Genomic DNA, 21,525 nt, shown 5'->3' with positions numbered 1-21,525 from the left:
CACTCCGTAACACCTGGAGAGTGGGCACAGAAGAGTGCCAATTGGAAGAACAAAAAAATGACCAACTTCTTAAAAATGAAGAAAACAGCACAGGCGGGAAACACACTTCAATCGACTGATGGGCGATTTGCCATGCCCAAATCATCAGGCATCGCCAAAAAACCTGGTCAGAGACGCAGAGCCAGGGCAGAAAAAGTCAAGCGCCAGTGATGCTAGGTCGCTGTGGGCATGTTTGCAATGGACATTAGGAATTTAAACCATGTTTTATTTCATGTGTTTCTTAACTTGTGTACAGTCTCCTTTTACGAAGGAACGGTTTTATTGGGTTTTATTATGGATTGGTTATTGAGCAATTCAAATTTCCGGCTCAAATAATGAAAACATTCTTTTTTTGATCATAAATTAACATCAAATTTTAGATGTATGCTGTCATCATTCTTGTGGTTCGTGAGTTATATTGATTATATCCATGTGAGAGAGAGAGAGAGAGAGAGAGAGAGAGAGAGAGAGAGAGAGAGAGAGAGAGAGAGAGAGAGAGAGAGAGAGAGAGAGAGAGAGATTTTATTATGGATTGGTTATTGAGCAATTCAATTTTCCGGCTCAAATAATGAAAACTTTTTTTTATCATAAATTAACATCCCATTTTAGATGTATGCTGTCATCATTCTTGTGGTTCGTGAGTTATATTGATTATATCCATGTGATAGAGAGAGAGAGAGAGAGAGAGAGAGAGAGAGAGAGAGGGGGGGGATGTGTTTTTATCTTGCTCTGAGATATTAAATAAAACCTACAAAATGTTAATTATGCTTATTTCAAATACTTTTTCCTGTGTGTGTGTGTGTGTGTGAGAGAGAGAGACAGCTTTCTGCACAATACTCCGGAGTGGATATGAATGAGTTGAATGGAATAATATTATATAAATGGTATCATTGGGGTATCATTTGGGTTCATTTGGATTCATTTGGGTATCATTTGGGTTCATTTGGATTCATTTGGGTATCATTTGGGTTCATTTGGGTTCATTTGGGTAATTAGACGCACCCATTGCGGATACAATTATTTTTGTCAGCCAGGTGTACCTTTTTGCAAATAGTCTTTAATTCTGAGTCAGATACATAACTTTTCACAACTCTTAAGTAAGACTTTTAAATGTCAATGCTAACTTTTCACAAACAGATATATTCTTATATTGCATGACCCACATTCTTCACTTGCTGAAGGTGATCTTTAGCGAGCAGAGGAGGGTTCCCAGAGTTCCGTTGTAAAATGGTCGTCTGTAAAATTCTACGATAAATTTTCATTTTACGATTATCTCGCAGATTTAAACACAAAAGAAAACCACTGTACAGTATGGATAAAGCAAAAAAGATTCATTGGAAATTAGGTGAGACGTTAATGCAGCGAGGACGAGTTTGCATATATGCAATAGATAATGAGGTGTAATGTGTATCGATACTTCCTCTTCAATGATTGTGCTGTGCGTCAGGCAGTATGGCCTGTGAAAGGATTGGCAGGCAGGCATTTACGAATCTGTCAGCTCGTGATCTACAGTACACGAAGCTTTGGCATTTTTTGTATGTACGTCGTTAGGAAGGACTTAATTCTCATTTGCACCTGTTCCGTTTTGTCACCGTCTCTTTTGTGATTAAAGTGTTTTGCTGTAGCCTATAGGATAAGTTTGATGTTGAGTGTTTTCGTTTTGATTTTTTTCTTTTCTTGAATAATGTAATTTTTGCTCAAACTTATTATGAGTAGGTCAGGGTATAGCCATCAACGTTTCAGAAAATGTTGTTTGCTAGTTTGCGTATAGATTATTAGAATTTAGATGAAGTCCTTTTTAAGTGAGTTACGTGCCAGCGTGACGACTGATAACATTGTTTTCATAAATTCTTGCAGGGACTATGTGTCACTATAGAGAAGTTTTGACAAGTACACCTAAGTGACTGATGAAGTCAGGACTGACCATTTTGGAAAGAAGATGCCGACTATTTCTGCAAACATATTTGTCTGAACACACATGTATTTGAATGTCATCGTAGTTCATGTTTTCACTGGTTCGTGGCTAGACAGACTCTGGTTATAATGTAATGCAAAGTATGGTGAGAGCAAAGGCAAACAGGTCCAACTCGGACTACAGCTCAATTGATGACTTGTCCCTGCCAAGAAACCAATCAACAAGATCAGGATTACCAGAGTCTCTGCCAAGTGGAATTCGTGAACGAAGCAACAGCGACTCAAATTTAAATCTCAGCACTCCACAAAGCTGGTCGACTCTTACAGTTGACTGTCGTGAGTGTAAGGTTGGACATGGTCAGTCTTCGCATATTGTGGTGTCCTGGGACATCAAAGAAGATGTTGGAGCTCAGGACTGGATCGGCTTATATTTGGCTGGTAAGGGGAAACATCATCATGTCTGTGTAACTATGCATCCAATTGTTCAGGGTGGTACATCTCAAGGGTTTCACTTAAATTATAAATGTTGCATGGCTGAACAGCTCTACATGTTACACTTTTCAACCACAAATTGCATTTTTGTAGGTGCAGTGCATTTTGCAAACCCATTTTCAAGACATCTTAGCACATGTGTAGTACTGTTTGTGTTTCAGTTGTGACACAAAGTTTACAGCAGAGTGCATGTATATGTTAGGCGCGTTTGATCGATCTGCGCGATCGCGCGATCGCGCTGCGCATTTGGTGGATCGATCAAACGCGCACACATCGATCGATGTGTGCGCGTTTGATCGATACAAAGAATACAAGAATCGTTAAAACGCGCAGCTCTTATATACTTGCGCATTTGGACGATCCGTCTCACAAATCACCATACTACGCACACACACGTATGCTGGCAATGACCGGAAGTTATGACCGGAAGTAGGCCTGAGAAACTGAGCGACTAAGAGAGAGAGAGAGAGAGAGAGAGAGAGAGAGAGAGAGAGAGAGAGAGAGAGGGAGGAGAGAGAGAGAGAGAGAGAGAGAGAGAGAGAGACTGAGAGACTAAGAGAGAGACAGAGAGAGAGAGAGAGACTGAGAGACTAAGAGAGAGAGAGAGAGACTGAGAGAGAGAGAGAGATCAAATCAGTCAAATCAAATCAAATCAAATTTTATTTTTCGAGGGTTGTGGCATAAGCAATATAAACGAGCTTCTTTTCAACCAGCCCTCGCCCAGAGAGGGACTATTCTAATTTTGAATACGTATAGGTTACAACACGAGTGGCTTTTCATATGGCTTGTATTTCAGTCAAGACCCAGCGGATGAATATCATCGGGAGACACGAGCCTCTGGCGAGTGGCTCTCGATTGATATTCCCGCTTGTTTTAAGCATATCAGATAATGGAAGACTTCGCTCACAGATAACAGGGGGATGTCTAAATTATGTGTAATATTTTTTGAGAGAGAGAGAGAGAGAGAGAGAGAGAGAGAGAGAGAGAGAGAGAGAGAGAGAGAGAGAGAGAGAGAGAGAGACTGTTTGAAAGATTGAGAGGCTTGACAACAAACAAATCAAAAACGTTGTTTGGGTATATTTCGGAACATTCCTGTATTTGAAACTTTTCACTTCCGGCGTGCGATGTGTGAGTGTGGTAGGGACTTACTTTGTGACAGATCGTCCAAATGCGCAAGTATAAGAGCTGCGCGTTTTAACGATTCTTGTATTCTTTGTAGCCTATTCTTTGCATCGATCAAATGCGCACACATCGATCGATGTGTGCGCGTTTGATTGATCCACCAAACGCGCAGCGCGATCGCGCAGATCGATCAAACGCGCCTAACACATGTATATATATATATTTATATATATGTTGTGCCGAATTCAAAGAACTGCTGAATTCGTGGAATCAGCAACTTTTTTACCCATTTTGCGTAATCGCCAAAATGCTGCCCATTATGCGAAATCGGCAGCGGTTTGCCGAAAATGCGTAAAGGCTTCTATTATTTGCTGATTTGGTGAAATCGGCAGCCACTTTTTGGTTTTAAAGTTCTCAAATGCCTGGGATATCAACACACTGACTGACTTAGACAGCTAGATACTTGAATGGACATATATCGCAATAATCGATAAGTTATGGCAAAAAGTGTAGTTTTCGTGCATTTCCGGAGTTATGCTCGACACAGACCATAGAAACCATAATAGGGAGGTAAAACAATGTTAATGCAATGTTCTGGTGACGCAAAAATTAACAGACTGAAATGGGCAACAATTTTGCTGATTCCGCGAATTCGGCAATTCCGTGAATTCAGCACGACATATATATATATATGCCACTTGAAATTCTTTGTTTGGCTTTTCTTTTCCTTGATTTTGTTATCATATATACATTGATATCTTTGTGTAAGAAGTTAAATTATAGTGGAACCCCAGCTACAGTATGTGTGCATGAGTTGTGGGGTTAGACATACATGTGTATTACATGCATGTGTTAGTGTGTACATGTAATGATGTATACAACTTGTGGGAAGTGCATCAGAATGTTTGAGGATATTGTGCATCATATAACTTATAATAAACCTTGAAAGGTAAAAATGAACAGTACAAAATCCAAAGCCAGGCTAAGGTGGGGGGTGGGTAGGTGAGGGAGGGACGGAGGAAAGCAGGGACATGTCTGCAGTGGAGAAACTGCAAGTGAGGATGTGTCGTTTTCATAAGCTGTCTGTCAGTCCTGGTAGTGGTAAGTGGTAGACCTAGGACTGAACGGCATGTGAAAAACAGAGGCTAAGGAGTACTGTGAGCTATCTGTGAGTGTGAGCTAGATGGAAGGCCAAAGGGATGACTACAGTATGTTAATTGTTATTGTTTCACACTCAACTTCAGTTGTAAGGGACCTGACAGAGAGTTAATATTCTGCCTCCTATACTGTTCAAAAAAAGAAACGCATAGTTGCTACTTGTCAAATTTGTTTTATTTTTCAAAAAAATTAACAGAAAATCCAATATTTAGATTATTTGTTTGAAATTTGGTATGGACACAGTTGAATGCACACACAGTTCATTTGCATCTTCAAATCAATCAGTCAATCAATACGATTGGGTGCCGAGGCTGTCAAGTTAGTAGGGGGTGTGACTGCCTTGAGCAGCAACAACTGCCCGGCACCTTCTGGGCATGGACTGGATCAGATGCCGGATATCTTGCTGTGGGATGGTGTCCCACTCCTCCTGAAGTGCCTGCAATAGATCGCGGTGATTTGCCGGCGCTTCTTCCCGCTTGCGCACACGTCTGTCCAATTCATCCCAGAGGTGTTCTATCGGGTTCATGTCTGGCGACATGGATGGCCAGGGAAGCACCTGGACATGGTGGTCGGTGAGGAACTGGGTGGTGAGTCGTGCTGTGTACGGGCGAGCGTTGTCCTGCTGGAATATGGCATCCTGGTCTGCCAGAAGAGGAAGGGCGTGTGGGCGCAGAATTTCCTCCACGTATCGCTGGGCAGTTATGCGCCCTTGGACGTGCACCAGGGTGCTCCTTCCAGCGGTATTGATCGCCCCCCACACCATGACGCCTCCACCACCATGAACGGGTGCCTCATCCACACAGTTGGGCGCGTAACGTTCGTTTACTCTCCGGTAGACCCTCCTCCGACCATCATGTCGCTGGAGCAGGAAGTAGGACTCGTCGCTGAACCACACGTGTCTCCAGTGATTCCGGACGGTCCAGCGAAGGTGCTGGTTGCCCCACTGCACTCGGTTCTGGCGATGGCGGCGGGTGAGGACAGCTCCTCTGTGAGGTCTGCGAGCTCTCAAACCAGCTTCATGCAGGCGGTTCCGCACGGTCTGGTCTGATAATCGGTGTGGCCCGGGGAGAGCCTGGTCAGAAGATGAGGCCGACAGGAAACGATTCCGGAGGTGGCGGAGCCGTATGAAGCGGTCGTGAGCAGCAGTTGTCGCCCTTGGTCTTCCCGCTCGTGGCAAGTCAGCAACGGAGCCAGTGGCTTGAAACCTGACCCACAGTCTACTGATGGTGCTCTGGGACACGTGGAAGTGCCTGGCGATTGCACTTTGACTTTGGCCTGCTTGTAAACGACCCAATGCAATTTGGCGGTCTTCTCTGCTCAATCGGGCCATCTTTCGTCGCTGAATTGTCGTCTGATTTCTTTGTGGCGAACAATCCGCTTTTATGGGTTTTGGAAGACATGGTGAGAGCTCAATATTCCCCGAGTTTCACGAGATTACACTGAAGCATGACGAGTGGTCATGCCAAATGAGCAATTTTGACATTGTAGCCACTGATAACGCATGCGTCACGTGCAGAGCTCACTTGTGGCAATGGACGAAAGGTCGACGACCAGATAAACATTTTCTGCAGTTTGGTGGATATCCTTGTAGCCATATCACTAAATTAACCAAATATTACAAGCTATGCGTTTCTTTTTTTGAACAGTATATAAGGATCTGCCGGTCAGTTTCATTGTAGAAGACATATATTTTATTTTATTTTATTTTATAACTACATTATTTATCCGTAAATGACAAGATTTGATTGCTTTAATTTTGTTTCAAGAATTGTCATGCCAAGGTTTTGTGTTTTAAGAATTATAATGCCCTTGTAGGAATGCACAGCCGTACTGTGTTTACTGAAGTAATGTTCAGTAACAAGGGAATGCTTGTACATGTATACATGTATGACTTTGCAGAGGAGAGAGACAACTCCAAGTTTCTTGAGAGCAAGATTCGAGGTGCAAGCGGAGGGCCCCAGGGACAGATTACCTGGGATTTTGGAGACATGGTTCCACTGCTGGAGAAGGAAGTCACGCATGTGTGCTTCAAATATTTCAAAGGATCATGCAATGAGGTGGTGGCAACTAGTCCTATAGTTGCTATCAAGAATGTGCAAGAGTCTGGACAGGTGCGTTTTTCTTACCCTTTTAATTTACACACTCACACATTTAAAGGCACACTCAGCTTCCCGTAAACCGTCAGTTTCTGGTCACATACACTGTCAGGATTTTACACACAGTACAAACACCCTTTCGTTTAAACACTCACCGCTTGAGAACATCCAAAGTCAAAGAGCGAGCATTTTTCAAAGAATTTATATTTGTGTGGCCAGCCAGATATATACAATGAGACAAATCATACGCCTCGTTTTGGCGCTAGACCTAACTTTTAAAATCTAAATAATAAATTGACAGCTTGTTATGTTACACAAACATTCTTATATCATAAAATAATTATTTTTTCATTAAGACAAGATCAGTACAATTCGAAGTTTTGAAAGTTTGAAAAAAGGGAGCCCGGAAGCGTGTCACGCACGATCGTGTTAGCCCAAGCAGATGAATGTTGTGCATAGTGCTTGCTTCAGTCTTTGAAGCCAACCGCCGCCGATAAGTTCGTGTGACTCAGATTCAGAGGTACACAATAACCTGCTATTGAGTATTGCAGATACAGCGAGTCGCATTGAAATCACAAACTGACGACTAAATTGTGAAAAAAAGGAAAGTGGATCACAAGGGTTCACGATGGCTCAGTGATTAGATAAACCACGAAAACTGGTGTGTGGTTTACGCGAGCTAAATAGCCATTCAAACGAACTGTGGCATTTAATGCTATTAAATGCTATTGCAAGTGTGTTCGATAAGGTTAGAAATGCTTTTTTCATGAGAAGATTTAAATCGTTCTGTAAACCATTTGAGACAAACTGGGGCTTTAATGTGCATATATAATTTATAAAATGATACATTTGTGGGTTTATTGTCTTTGTCTTCAGTCGATCAAAAATTAGAATGTTATGATCATCACTAGTTTTAGTTGATCTATTGTGGTTGTTAATGTTATATGAAGGTGCTGATCGCCAAATAGTTTCACTTTGGCGTGCTGATTTGTTTGCTGTTAGTGTTACTGTTACTTTGTTAGTGATAATGTATGCAGTATAATTATAAGAACACCCTTAGTTTTGAGTCATCATTTGAACAGGAAGCAAAGACAAAACCTATTAGTATTTATACATGGGCATGGGGAAGACTCCCTTAACCAGAGTTCCACCGTTGTTCAAGTTTCCCGTCAAACCGGAAGCCAAAATGGCAATACAAACAAAAGTCTTGTCTCCTCCGAACAGATTTCTGAGACAAATCAAGTTCACAATGGAGACACCAGCGTCAGTCAGAGATGCTTCCCTATCAGGCTGGGGTGTTCATCGTTCTCACCACACAGCCTCAGGCACGTGGACAACAGTTTAAGCCCTCTCACACATCAATGTGCTCGAGTTAGAGGCTGTAGCCCACGGTCTTCAGAGCTTTCTATCGCTGGTGGCAGGCAAACATGTTCGTCTTCATACAGACAATACGACTGTTGCATCCTACATGAACAAACAGGGCGGTTCACGCTCTCTCACGCTTTTACTCAGAGCATGCCAAATTCTGAAGTGGTGTCATCAGATCACGGTATCAGCAAATTACCTGCCGGGAAAACTGAATGTTTTGGCAGACTCGCTCAGTCGATCCTCGAAAGTACTCCACATGGAGTGGACAATCACCCACCACGCTCTCCAGCGGCTTTGGGTGCAGGCGGACAAACCGATAGTCGATCTTTTTGCAACCCGGTTCTCAAGGAGGCTACCAGTGTTCATATCCCCGTTTCCGGACCCGGAAGCATGGAAAGTGAATGCACCAGAAGTCGACTGGACACGACGCACAGCTTATGCTTTCCCACCATTCCAACTTCTCGGAAAAGTGCTGAGGAAAGCAGAGTCGGAACGACCATCCCTGATTCTAGTCGCTCCAATGTGGTCGAGTCAGCATTGGTTTCCGGATCTCCTCCGCTTAGCAGAAGGTCCTCCCATTCCTCTAAACCTGGAAAAGGGAGAATTACTGCAACCACGCACCGGCATTCAGCACGAGAACTCACAGTCCCTGCTCCTTCACGCATGGAGACTGTGAGAAGATCCCTGCGTCGGTCGGGTGCCTCGGACGGGACACTGGATTTGGTTCAAAAAGCGCACAGGACGTCTACGAGCTCAGTGTACGCTTCACATTGGACAGCTTTGGGTTAAATGGTGCGCGGAGAATCGGGTCAGTTCTGTCTCCCCGCGTTCTAGGCAGGTAGCTAATCACTTATCTTGGTTAGCAGCTCAGGGCTGCTCCCCCTCGTCTCTTCGAGTTAGACGTTCTGCTATTTCGGCTACGCTGAGGCAGTTGGGTCACAACATTAACCTCAGCGGTGTTATCGCTAGCGTCCTAAAAGGCGCGTCGATAGGTTTTGCTAGAATCAGAGCCCCAAGTCCCTGCTTGGGATCTCTTCCTTATTCTAGAATTCTTAAGATCGCAAGATTTTGAACCGTTGCAATCAGCAAGTTTAGTTAATCTTACCCGTAAGACACTTTTGCTTGTTCTTTTGGCCACTGCAAGAAGAGGCAGTGAAATTCATGCCCTCTCAGGCTTATCTAGAGACATAGCTTTTGAAAAAGATGGCTCTATTTCTTTACGTTTTAGGCCGGATTTTCTAGCCAAAAACCAGAAGCCTGATCAAGTTTCCCCCATAATCAGAATTCTTCCTCTTAGCAAAATTCTGGCGCCAGGAGACCCCGATTTGTCTAACTGCCCAGTTCGAGCTCTTAGCAGTTATTTGTCCCGCACGGCTCCTATCAGAGCTAAACAGCAGAAGCTTCTTTTCTTATCTCTGAACACTGCTAGAGACAAAGACATATCTAAGGTAACTCTTGCTAAATGGGTCTCAACGCTGATCAACAAGCGTATGAGTGGTGGTGCAAAAAGAAAGGTGGGGGGGGAGTCAGTTCTCCCTCTAACATCGGCAAGGACGCACGAGGCAAGATCCTGGGCATCCTCCTTAGCTGTGCTAAGATCAGGAAGATTATCCGAGGTCCTCCATTCTGCCTACTGGAGATCTATTGTTTTCATCAACTATTACCTGCTCGACATTCCAGTGCGCGACAGGATGGTACCAAGGCGCTACCAGCGATGGTAGCAGCAGGGCAATTGTTGCCTAGCTCATAGGTGAGCACCCCACCACCTTAATTAGCAATCTGCTATATATATATATATATATGTGAATTGGGATAAGATATGTAATTTAATCGAAAATTTTGATAATAAATTTTCGTTTGATTAATATACTTACCCAATTCACATACTAAAGTCCCTCCCGCCTACCCCGCTTTAGATTCCCTAAAAATAAAAGGGCACTTCGAGCGAATGAATAAAACATGGCGGCGAGAGCACGCGTGCGCAATGCATGTTGGGAGCTAACCTTGACCTGGCGTTGTCATGTGACCGTCAAGGCTGTTCTATTTTTAGGGTTACTTCCCCCCTACCAGGTTGGAGCGTAGTTTCAGCGTTCTAGCACTAAACTGAAGTAAATTGCTATATGTATGTGAATTGGGTAAGTATATTAATCAAATGAAAATTTATTATTAAAATTTTCGATTGTTAACTTGGTAAGCTTCTGTACCACAATAATCGTGCAGCTTATTTGTAGCCTTAAACTGCATTCGCTGAGGAACCTGGAAAGATGTTCTCTGTGAACCCACTGGGTGACCAGGCCAAATGAGTTATTTCCTCTGCCACTTAACAGTTTGACCCCATTCTCCCTCTTTGGTCTACTACAGCTCTGCAGAAATAGGAACTGTGCCTGAGTCCTTAGCTATCTTTAGCTGTCACTGCCTTGATATAGGTTTGGAAATACACTGGCTTTTTAATTTGACCGTGAGTCACATTCATTCATCCAACAACTGTTACTTAGCATAGAAAGCAGACATAGAATAGAATAGGTTTATTTCATTAATGTCTTTTGTGTTGCTATTTTGTATCAAATGCCAGTTGTGAGTGGTTGGCTGTGCTACTGGAAAAAGAGACAAAGAGAGAGTGTGTGTGAGTGGTAAACTGTGCTAAGGGCCCGGTCACACAGCGCTGCGTCCTTACCACGACCATGCCGATCACGCCGATCTGAAAAAGTTATCAAATTGGGACATATCGCCGTCAAAATCCAGCACATGGCACTAATACCCTAGTCACATAATATAGACGCTGCTTCTGCTACGACGGAAAAGTGTCCGAGAGCGTGGCCAAACGTGGCAGGATCTCCATGAGCATGGTTTGGTCGGGGTGGGATCTGCTAGGTCGGGAAGCTTGCACGCTCTCCCCACGCAAATGTTGAACTGCACAAAACAAGCGTAATCGTGTACAGTCGTGATGTAGTTTTTTTTATTCACAATGTGCTGGATTTTGACGGCGAGCCCCGACTTGATAACTTGTTCAGATCGGAGTGATCGGCTTGGTCATCATAAAAACGTACAGCTGTGTGACGGGGGCCATTAAAAAAAAACGACATCACGACTGTACTGCGCCCAGACCCGGCTACGCTTGTTTTGTGCAGTTCAAAATTCAAAATAAGCGTAGGGAGAGCGTACAGCTTTGCGACCTAGCAGATCCCACCCCGAACAAACCACGCTCATGGAGATACTCCCACATTTGGCCCAGGATTGGCCACGCTCTCCGACAATTTTACAATGGAGTAGAAGCAGCGTCTCTGTGTGGCTGGGGTATAAGCAAAACAAACTTTGTGCAGTACTTATGCTATTCCTTTCATTGTACTGGTTTTGCATGTTTTCTTGTCCAGTTGTAACCACGATTTTACACTAATACAATGATCCTTGGGTCTAGGCTGGGTATTTTCGAGTCAGTCATTGGTCATTGAAACCTTAGTTTAAATCTGTAACAACCAGTCATTCTGGCTGGATACTGGTCAAAGTGACCCTTAACTTTTTAATATCACACATGCACGCACACATGCGCGCATACACACACACACACTCTCTCTCTCTCTCTCTCTCTCTCTCTCTCTCTCTCTCTCTCTCTCTCTCTCTCTCTCTCTCTCTCTCTCTCTCTCTCTCTCTCTCTCTCTCTCTCTTTTTCATTGACAAAGTATATTTTATGCTGCTGTGGAGTGAAACATTAACAATAATACTTTGGTTTGATTAAGAAAGGAAGATCAATGTGTGGGCATTAGTTTCGGTTTCATACGACAAACAATAGATATCATTGTCACTGTAAGTGTAACTATTCTGAACAGTTGTAACTGTTGTGAACAGGACACATGTAGGACCATTTTTTGACACAGATCCAGTTGTGGCCAAAGTTTCAGTCATTGTGTTTTGACAGATTAAGCACTTGTTAGTGTTTGCACGTTTATCAGTAAATATTCGTACCAGTAAGTTAAAATTGCAAAATGAGGACCAGTCGTGAAAATGACTGTTTTTAGGCAAGAAGCTGACAAGCAGTGAATGTCTGTCACATGCATTCATGACTGCACATGTTGAACTTCATACCAATCGTAAAATCTGGAGATAGGTTTCTTTTTCAAGCTTTGAAGTACAAGTGAATTCATTGTTGCACTGGCTACACTTGGACTATTCCCTAACAGGTTTGTGCACAAGTTTGCCATTAGTGTCAAGGAGGCTGTATTTTTGTTTACTGCATTGCGTTAATGGTCTATGATGGCTGTCCTCCTTTGTCCCTTCTTCTTCCCTGCTCATCATGACTCTCACTTTCTCCGTTCTTCTTTTTTCTTCGGCGCATTCGTTTTCCCCGTCATAGAATTGCATCTCATTCTGTTACACTTAGCCTTGAGGGATTGCTGGGTCAGATTCAACATTGCACAGTACTAACAAAGGGCATTGTGTGTACAGAGCTGAGCACAACCTGCACCGTATGTTACAAACTTACACAGTACTAAGCATAAACTACGCTGTACTGAAAATGTTTTCTTGTTTTCCCCTAGTTTCTCTCACAAAGCAGACGAACTATTTTCTATTCTTTGGAGCAAAACACTTCACATTAAGAGCATGGCATAATTGTTATTGCTGAGAGAACACCATTATGGAGAGTGGGTAATCACATTGTCATCTTCGGCCAGAGTGACAGAAGAAGAGATCAAACAGGGACAGTAATCAAGCTGTCATGATTGAGGAATTGCTGAATTGTGACTGATTCACAGCAAACACACAGAGAAACCTGCAATGAACAACCTTTGTCACTTTCCTGAAATATTTTACTTCAGCATTTTGTGTGTTGGTGTTTTCTCCAGTGGCAGTGGCTAGTGTTTATTGAGTGCTTTTCTGTTGTTACTGACTTTGAATGTTAAGGTGCAAATTATGTGTAAAATATTTTAGCGTAGATCTTTTTTAGAATCTTTACTTGAGGGTCTTGTGGCAGGTTTGACAGTAGTGTCTGTTAGCCTGGTTAGGGATGAGGTGTGACCTGAACTCAGTCAGCTGGTTGTCAGTCTTTGTTTGACTGTCCTAGCCACAGCTATCCCATACAATGACACTGACAGTGGGGACACTACACCACACTAGCTGGATCTACTTGTATACTTGTCATGCTCCACTGCTCTTCGGCTAAACAGACTTTGGAATGCAATGGTAGTTCAAGCAGGGAGGGAACCTCGACTTGTTATAGAGAAGTGAAACTCACTGAAACTAAAGCTTCCATTGGAGTAATAAGAAAATGAAAATGAAATCATAGTAAAACGTATATATATATATATATATATATACAAGGCAATAGTACTTAGTAATAGGAGCATATTACAGCATCTGAAATGGATATCCCCCTCCCCCCCTCCCCTACAAAAACAAAAAACCCCAAAAAATTTTCTTCTTGCATTTTGATTTAGTATCAGAGTCTGTTTTAACATCATCTTGGGTCCCACATCACACATTGTACCTTGAAGGCTGTTCTCTTGCTAGAGTCAGGCTCTTAATTAGAGATGTAGAGAACTGGATACTTCTAACCCAGGGTTTTCCAACAGCAGTGTGCTTGTAGATAACTGAAGAAGGTTCTTTTTTTCTAAACGCTGACACAAGAGGAATGGTATTAGTGCCGTTGGTTGCTGTTATCTTTTGCGGTTAGTGATAGTTAGCTCATAATATAGTACCTTCAGTAGCCAGAAGAAAGTTGAACTTTTAGTTTCTGCCAAGAAGGGGGTAATGCAATTTCAGTTTGGTAACAGTACTAACACCGGAATTTCATACTCATAGCATTTCTTGTCTTTTTCTCAGACTTTTCTCAGAAAAAACATTGATAAGAACCTGAAAAGTGTTTCTTTTTTTACTTGAAATTTAGATGCACATTTCTTTCACAGTATGCTTGGATGGAAGTGGAGCTTTACGTGTGTAAATTAGTATGGCTTTCCTCTTTTTCTGCATGCAGTGTAATTCACTCTGGCTGAAGCTCATGACTGTAGTGTGTGTGTCCAAGTTGCTAACGGAATAAGCTAATTGCGTTCCTTACATAATCCTTTTCAGAGAGCAAGCTTTTCATTGGAGAAGTCCGAGGAAGAGCAAGTGCTGCTACGGATCAATATTTCAGGTATTGTGTTACAAGAACTAATAGCAATGATTCTCTTTCATCTTCCTCTCTTAGCTGCCCTGATTCTGCCCAGCGGAGAGCTAATAGAAGCAGTACAGAGCACACTTAAACAGATCATCTCGACTTCATGGTGCTTTGCAATCTGACTTAGTACAAAACAATGCTGTGTAGAGAACTTCTCCCACTGTCAGTTTGAACAAGAAGCATAGGCATGTATTGAGTACAAAACACTCAAAGTTAATCAAGAGAAGAAGCTAGCTGTATGCATTTGTACTTATGATTGCAGTGTTTCATATAACGTGAAATATCTGTTTATTCTACTTTTGAGTGACCATGTTAAGTAGTTCAATACATTTGTGCAGGCACAGTAACTAGATTAAGTTGGTGCAGATAGCTTGAGACACAGAAACTTAAAAAGTGTACTGTGTTTTGGACCACAGCCCTCTTTACATGCAGGCTCAGTCTCCTGTGTGTAGTCTTGTTTTATCCAGGAAGGAGATTACATTCCTGTTGTTGCATAGTGGACTTTTTTTGTGATAGTTTTTTTTTGTTTTTGTCTTGGCCTAAAGACAACAGACGATCTTTGTTTTCAATGTTTAGGGGTTGTCAGGGTTGTTGTGACTTGTTGTTGTCATTCTTTGAGTGTTTGACAACATGAAAACCTGAATTTTCCTTTAGGTAAGAGAATGAAGTTAGTTATTTTATGGAAGTTATTTTATATGTTGGCTTACGCTTAGCTTTAATTGTATTGATGATCATTTTTATGCATATGATATGTGTTGAACTTGAAGGTCTGTCCTTTGGAAGGATAATGGTTCGATTCATGTGAAAGCGTGTGTGTGCTTGTGAGAGAGAGACAGAGAGGGAATGTGCATGTATGTACGTATGTGTTGATTGGAAAGAAAAACAAACAAACTGGTAAGTAACACAAATTTAGATGTGAACTAAAGAAAATGGATGGCTATTTTTTTTAACTTTGTGACCATTCTGTGCTCAGTGGTGTTTTCTTCTGTTTTAGACCTAGAGGCCTGCAACCTGAAGAAGGGAGTGTTTTTCAATCCGGACCCATACGTAAAGTTGACGGTTGTTCCAAGTAAATCCCAATTCCCTCAGCCACACCACCACCGAGAGCTGCGGTCCTCTGTTTGTCCAAGCACCACCAACCCTGTCTGGGACAATGAGGTATGTTGGAGAGGATTTCTGCTTTTCAACTCTGCTCTCTCTGCAGGTTCTCTTACTCTTCAGTATTGGTACCTTGTTCCAGTCATATAGCGGAACCCCCTTTTCAGACACACACACACACACGACAACCCCCCCTCTCCTCCATTAAAGACTTCTCAGTTTTTGAGACTGTTTTTTTCTTCAGTCTCAGATTCTCTGTTCATAACTTCTGTACATTTATTTTTTATTTAAGACACCCTCCTTTTAAAGATGTAATTCCCTCAGATTTGTTGAGGTCTTAAAAGGCGGGTTCCACTGTAGCAGTTAGTCTCGACATATTATCTCAGAGTACATCATGCAGATGCATGCATCCTTTGCAAGGAAAAGAGATGGAAAGTAAACTTTCTGTAGATATAGCTACTGAATGTACCATGGGTATAACTAGACTATTATGAATTAAAATCGAAATAACAAAGTGACTGTGGTGAGATGAACAAAGTTGAAAAACAACAGAATGATGTACTCACCGATACAAGGACAGCACAATAATATGAATTTTCTCTTATAAAAGCTTCCTTTGGTAACAAAAACAAAGGACAACAAGAAGCATAACCAACACGGACAAAGTTGGAAAAGAAGATGGAGGGAAACACAAAAGGGAAGGAACTCTGGCAATGAAAAAAAATGAAGGGGAGAGTAGTGGTTATAGGATGTCACGGGCACACGCACACAAACTAACTGTATTTTACATTATCAATCAATCAATCAATGCCCGTCACTCCTGTCAGGGTATGGGCCGCCAACAACAGCTCTCCAGAGTCCTCTGTCCTGGGCCATCTTTTCTATCTGACTCCAGGTGTAGCCCATCTTTCTGGTGTCGGCCTCCAGGTCGCGTCGCCAGGTGTTTCTTGGACGGCCTCTCTTTCGCTTGCCCTGGGGGTTCCACCTCAGCGCTTGTCTGGTGATGTTGGTTGGTGGTTTGCGGAGGGTGTGTCCAATCCATCCCCATCTCCTTTTCCTGATTAGTTCTTCTGCCGAAAGTTGGCAGGTCCTTTCCCAGAGGTCGGCATTGCTGATGGTTTCGGGCCAGCGGATCTTGAGGACCCTCCTGAGGCAGCTGTTGATGAAGGTCTGGACTTTTCTGATGGTAGTCTTGGTCGTTCTCCAGGTCTCTGCTCCGTATAGTAACACCGACTTTACGTTAGAGTTGAACAGTCGGATTTTCGTGGTTAGAGACAGTTGTCTGGAGTTCCAGATGTTCTTGAGCTGGATGAAGGCGGCCCTTGCTTTGCCGATCCTTGCCTTGACGTCCGCATCTGTGCCTCCCTGCTGGTCGATAATGCTGCCAAGGTATGTGAAGGACTGCACTTCTTCAAGGGGACTTCCACTTAGGGTGATGGGCTCTTTACTGGTGGTGTTGATCTTCAAGATCTTGGTCTTGTCCTTGTGGATATTGAGGCCCACTTGTGACGATGTGGCAGTCAGAATGTCTGTCTTTTCTTGCATTTGTTGTTGGTTATGGGAAAGGAGTGCGAGGTCGTCGGCGAAATCCAGGTCATCAAGTTGGCTCCATAGAGTCCACTGGATTCCATTCCTCCGGTTGTTGGTGGATTCTTTCATGAGCCAGTCGATCACAAGTATAAAGAGAAAGGGGGATAACAAACATCCCTGTCGAACTCCTGTCCGCACTTGAAATCTGTCTGTGAGCTGCCCTCCATGGATGACTCTGCAGGACATGCCGTGGTAAGAATTCCTGATCAGGTTGGCTATCTTGGCTGGGATACCGTAGTGCCTGAGGAGCTTCCAGAGGGTTTCTCTATCCACGCTGTCGAAAGCTTTCTCATAGTCGACGAAATTGATATACAGCGGTGACTTCCATTCTAGGGACTGCTCGACTATGATGCGAAGTGTTGCAATCTGGTCTGTGCAGGATCTGTTCTGCCGGAAGCCCGCCTGTTCATCTCGCAGCTGTGAGTCAACAATATTCTTCATTTTTTCCAAGAGGACTCGGTTGAAGACCTTGCCTGGCACAGATAGGAGCGTGATACCTCTGTAGTTGCTGCAGTTGCTGAGGTCTCCCTTCTTTGGAAGTTTAACCAGGTAACCTTCCTTCCAGTCCGTCGGCACATCTTCTTCATCCCAGATTCTCTCAAAGAGTGGGTACAGCATCTCTACTGACGCATCTATGTCTGCTTTCAATGCTTCTGCAGGGATGTCGTCGGGTCCAGCAGCCTTTCCATTCTTTAGTAGGGTGATGGCCTTCCTGATCTCTTCTCTGGTTGGTTTCTCACAGTTGACTGGTAGATCCACATCTGCTGGTTCAATGGCTGGGGGACTTGGGGGTGATGGTCGATTCAAGAGATCTTCAAAGTGTTGGGCCCACCTGTTCAACTGCTCCTCTAGAGTGTGAATAGTGTTCCCCTGCTTATCTTTTACTGGTCTTTCTGGTTTGCTGAATTTTCCAGAGAGTCGCTTGGTGGTGTCATACAGCTGTTTCATGTTGCCACTATACGCTGCCTGCTCTGCTTCAGCTGCCAGTCCTTCCACATAGTCTATCTTATCCTTGCGAATGCTCTTCTTCACTTCCCTGTTTGCTTCTGCATATTCTCCTTGAGCCTTGGCCTTTGCTGCTCTTGTCCTGCTGTTATTGACTGTCGCCTTCTTCCTCTGCCTATCTTGTATCTTAGTCAAGGTCTCTGGCGTGATCCACTCTTTCTGTTGCGGTTTGTTTGGTCCCACTACTTGTTGACATGAGGATCGTAACGTCTCTTTCACCTTCTGCCACCTGTTAGATACACTGTCTTCTTCTTCCAAGAGTTCCTGAAGCACTTCAAACCGGTTTTTCAACGTCAGACTAAACTGTTCTTTTGTCTTGGGGTCTTTTAGAAGCCTGATGTTGTACTTGACTCTCCGGTCTGACGCGTCTGTCTGGTTCCTCTTTAGCTTCAGCTTTAGGCTTGCCACTAATAGGTGGTGGTCTGATGCCACGTCTGCGCCTCTTCTCACTCTGACGTCCTGCAGGGATCTTCTGAATTTCTTGTTAATGCAGACATGGTCTATCTGATTTTCTGTTTATTTTACATTAATAAGGGTAAAAATAAATAGGAAAAAAAATATATATATATAAAAAATATATAAAAAAAAATAATAATATATTTTTTTTTAAATAATAAAAAAATTAAAGAACAAATAAATTATATAAAAAGATTAGGAAAAACGCACACACGCACATACACACACACATGCACATACACACACACAAACACACACACACACACACACACATATACCGCGAACTGTACACAAACTAACTGTGCATTAGACAACAGGCTTCTGGGTGTGCACATGGTTGAGTCTGGTGATTGAGATAAACACCAACAAGTTTTGCTACACACTGGTGTCATTCAGAAACCGGAAACTATTTTTAAACCTGATTGAACAATATTCAAACTTATTATACAATCCAAGAAGTAAGCTGTCTTGGTTTGATTCTGGTGTCATTGACTGCTATATCTGTGTTTGTGTTGCTGCAGACCTTTACGCTGGAGGCATACCTGTCTGACCTCATCGAGCTGGAGGTCAAGGACAAATTCTCCAAGAGTCGTCCTACCATGAGTCGCTTTCTGGGCAAGGTCATCATTGCTGTACAACGCATCGTGGACAAAGTGGTTCAAGATCAAGGGTAAGCCTGTGGCAAGTTGAAATATATCACGAGACAACAGAACTGCTCAAAAAGTGGCAACCTTGACAAAAGGATACCCTTCGGGTCACCAAAAGTTTCCCTACATTGGAGGCCTGCACATAAGTTTTGGTAGAGATTGTTACGAAGGGTTTTTAACGTGAAAGTGTCTGTGTGTATTAATTACTCTTATCAGAAAAAATGCGTGTTCTACTCTGTTTACTAACTCACTTCGTCTCACACAAACACAACACTCAAACTAGGCACAAAGACTGAAACACGATTACTGCCCTTTGCCCTCGTACCTATATTTAAACAACGCAACAAAATACAAATATAATATCTCTCATACAATCAACAATCTCTTGCATTCACTGTAATAATAATATCAATAGCTTATGTAGCACGTGGAAGAATAATCCTGTTCTCGCTGACGTCGTCACTTGTTTCACACAATCCTTCTGTTAATCATGTTTCCTGTTAAACACAGGATCTCGTTACGCACATTTCACATGTTACGTATTCTCCAGTGGTAATTCACACTACAGTGACTACTCACAATTCAGCGGGTTCATTGCTGGATCCAATATCACGCCAATGACAATAACGCTCATGGTGATATGGGGTGGGGTTCCACCGGGTCCCAGAATTCCTGCGCTGCATTACAACCTTGCGCCCACAATCAAACGATCCGTGGCGCCAAGGAGGGGATGCCAGTCTTCTTCTATCTTCCCCGCAGCCGAGGGCATCCTCTCTCCCACCGGGGTGCTGTGTAAAAAGTTTATGCTACCGTAAGTCTCAACCACTCAATTCTTAGATAAACTTCTCCACAAAATAATAATTCCACTCTTACTCAATACTATTCATTCATCCGTCAAACAGCTTCAGGCATGAAAATTCTCCGTATTTTCCATATTTTTGAAAAAAATAAACCGTATTTGTTTTTCTTTTCCGTATTTTTTTTTTCTTTTTTTTTCTTTTTTTTTTCCCTAGTCATAGTTATAGTAAAATAGTTTTGGGGCCATGTTTGAATCCAATTTTAAGGCTCAGATAGCCCCAAATTGCACCCTTGAAAAAACAAATTTCCGGGGGAGCATGCCCCCGGACCCCCCTAGAAGTCTTGGCGCTTGCGCATGCGAAACTTGGCGCTATGCGCCTTCGAATTTTTTTTTCAGTATTTTTATTTTTTTCAGTTTTCATGCCTGAGCTTATGCTGTTACAGTATTACAACAGCTCATTTACAAATTACTCCATTATGAAAGAACATACAACATTCCTTTCCAAAATGGCTGACAACAGCTCACACTTCTCAACATTATTCTCACAGTCATTTCACAGGTCAACATTACTGAACAAAGTACAATTCAATAAATACCTGTATATTCACAGCATTGAATCACACAAAGTCATGATTCATCCAAAACATGAGTCGTATAACATTCGACCTCAATGTCACTTGAGCAACATTCTGAAAACGTGGAGACATGAACAGAGACGTCTGTCTTCCCCAACTGCCGGTAATGTTCTGCTTAAACACAAACCAATATGGCTACCTCCCTGTTAGCAATCTCCTCTCTCATTGGTCAGCCCTAAAACCCAGTAACCAATGAAAATATAGTTTGCAAAATCAGATCACCCCATTTCAACCGGTGACCCTTCCACCACGCAATCAAGCCATGCACCAAAAGTATGGCAAGCCAATCTGTACACATTTGTCAAACACTTTTTAGACTGAACTATGTACAAATCCATTTGTCACAGAGATAGTGGATGAAGGAACAACAGAAAGTGTCTATTGAGGAGGTGTCCTCTGATCAGAGGGGCCTGCCATTGCAGGTGCCACTGTAGTATCATTATTGCAGGAAATGATTGCTGTACTTCCTAGTCATGAGAAAGTGTATCAAGAAACTTGAAGCCAGGGGATGGAAGCTGACAAGATAATAGGTTGGCAGTATTTATGAAAGCAAAGAGCATGGTGCCTGCAGAAGATAATAGGTTGGCAGTATTTATGAAAGCAAAGAGCATGGTGCCTGCAGAAGCGTATGTGCCTTTATTTCTCCTCTTCAGTGCCAGCAAATTCACAGGATTGCTTGCCGTTTTTGTTTTTTTACAATGATAATGTAAATTGAAAATGCCTTTCAAACTCATAATCAAGTCAACCTCTTTGTTAATGTCTCATATTCTCATAACGTTTGCACTAACATACTGCTGAGTATTACATAGCCTGCTCCACATCTGTTTATCAAAAGGAGAAGAAAGTTTTGCTGAAGTGGAGCTGCTGACTTCCATGATCTGGAGGTCTACAGGAGTGTGACTGAAGATAACAACTGTAAACAAAACTTGAAGATAACAAATATTTGCAAGCAAACTTT

The 21,525-nt window shown here is 42.7% G+C and overlaps 1 protein-coding gene across 3 annotated transcripts in view; it reads left to right on the top strand.

The window, feature by feature from the left end:
* Positions 1–1,245: 1,245 nt before the first annotated feature.
* LOC138981689 (E3 ubiquitin-protein ligase HECW2-like) overlaps positions 1,246–21,525 on the top strand; it is a 41,757-nt gene continuing 21,477 nt past the window's right edge. For all 3 annotated transcript variants that reach the window (XM_070354708.1, XM_070354707.1, XM_070354706.1), the window contains exons 1-6: positions 1,246–1,384; positions 1,897–2,391; positions 6,625–6,836; positions 14,250–14,313; positions 15,332–15,495; positions 19,008–19,156. In XM_070354708.1, the coding sequence (XP_070210809.1) occupies positions 2,088–2,391; positions 6,625–6,836; positions 14,250–14,313; positions 15,332–15,495; positions 19,008–19,156 (893 nt within the window). In that variant the 5' untranslated portion in view covers positions 1,246–1,384; positions 1,897–2,087. The remainder of the gene's footprint in view (positions 1,385–1,896; positions 2,392–6,624; positions 6,837–14,249; positions 14,314–15,331; positions 15,496–19,007; positions 19,157–21,525) is intronic.

This window comes from Littorina saxatilis, linkage group LG12 (genome assembly GCF_037325665.1).
Source record: "Littorina saxatilis isolate snail1 linkage group LG12, US_GU_Lsax_2.0, whole genome shotgun sequence".
NCBI lineage: Eukaryota > Metazoa > Mollusca > Gastropoda > Littorinimorpha > Littorinidae > Littorina > Littorina saxatilis.
The sequence above is the reverse complement of the archived record's forward strand: the minus strand, read 5'-3'. Positions and strand labels throughout refer to the sequence as shown.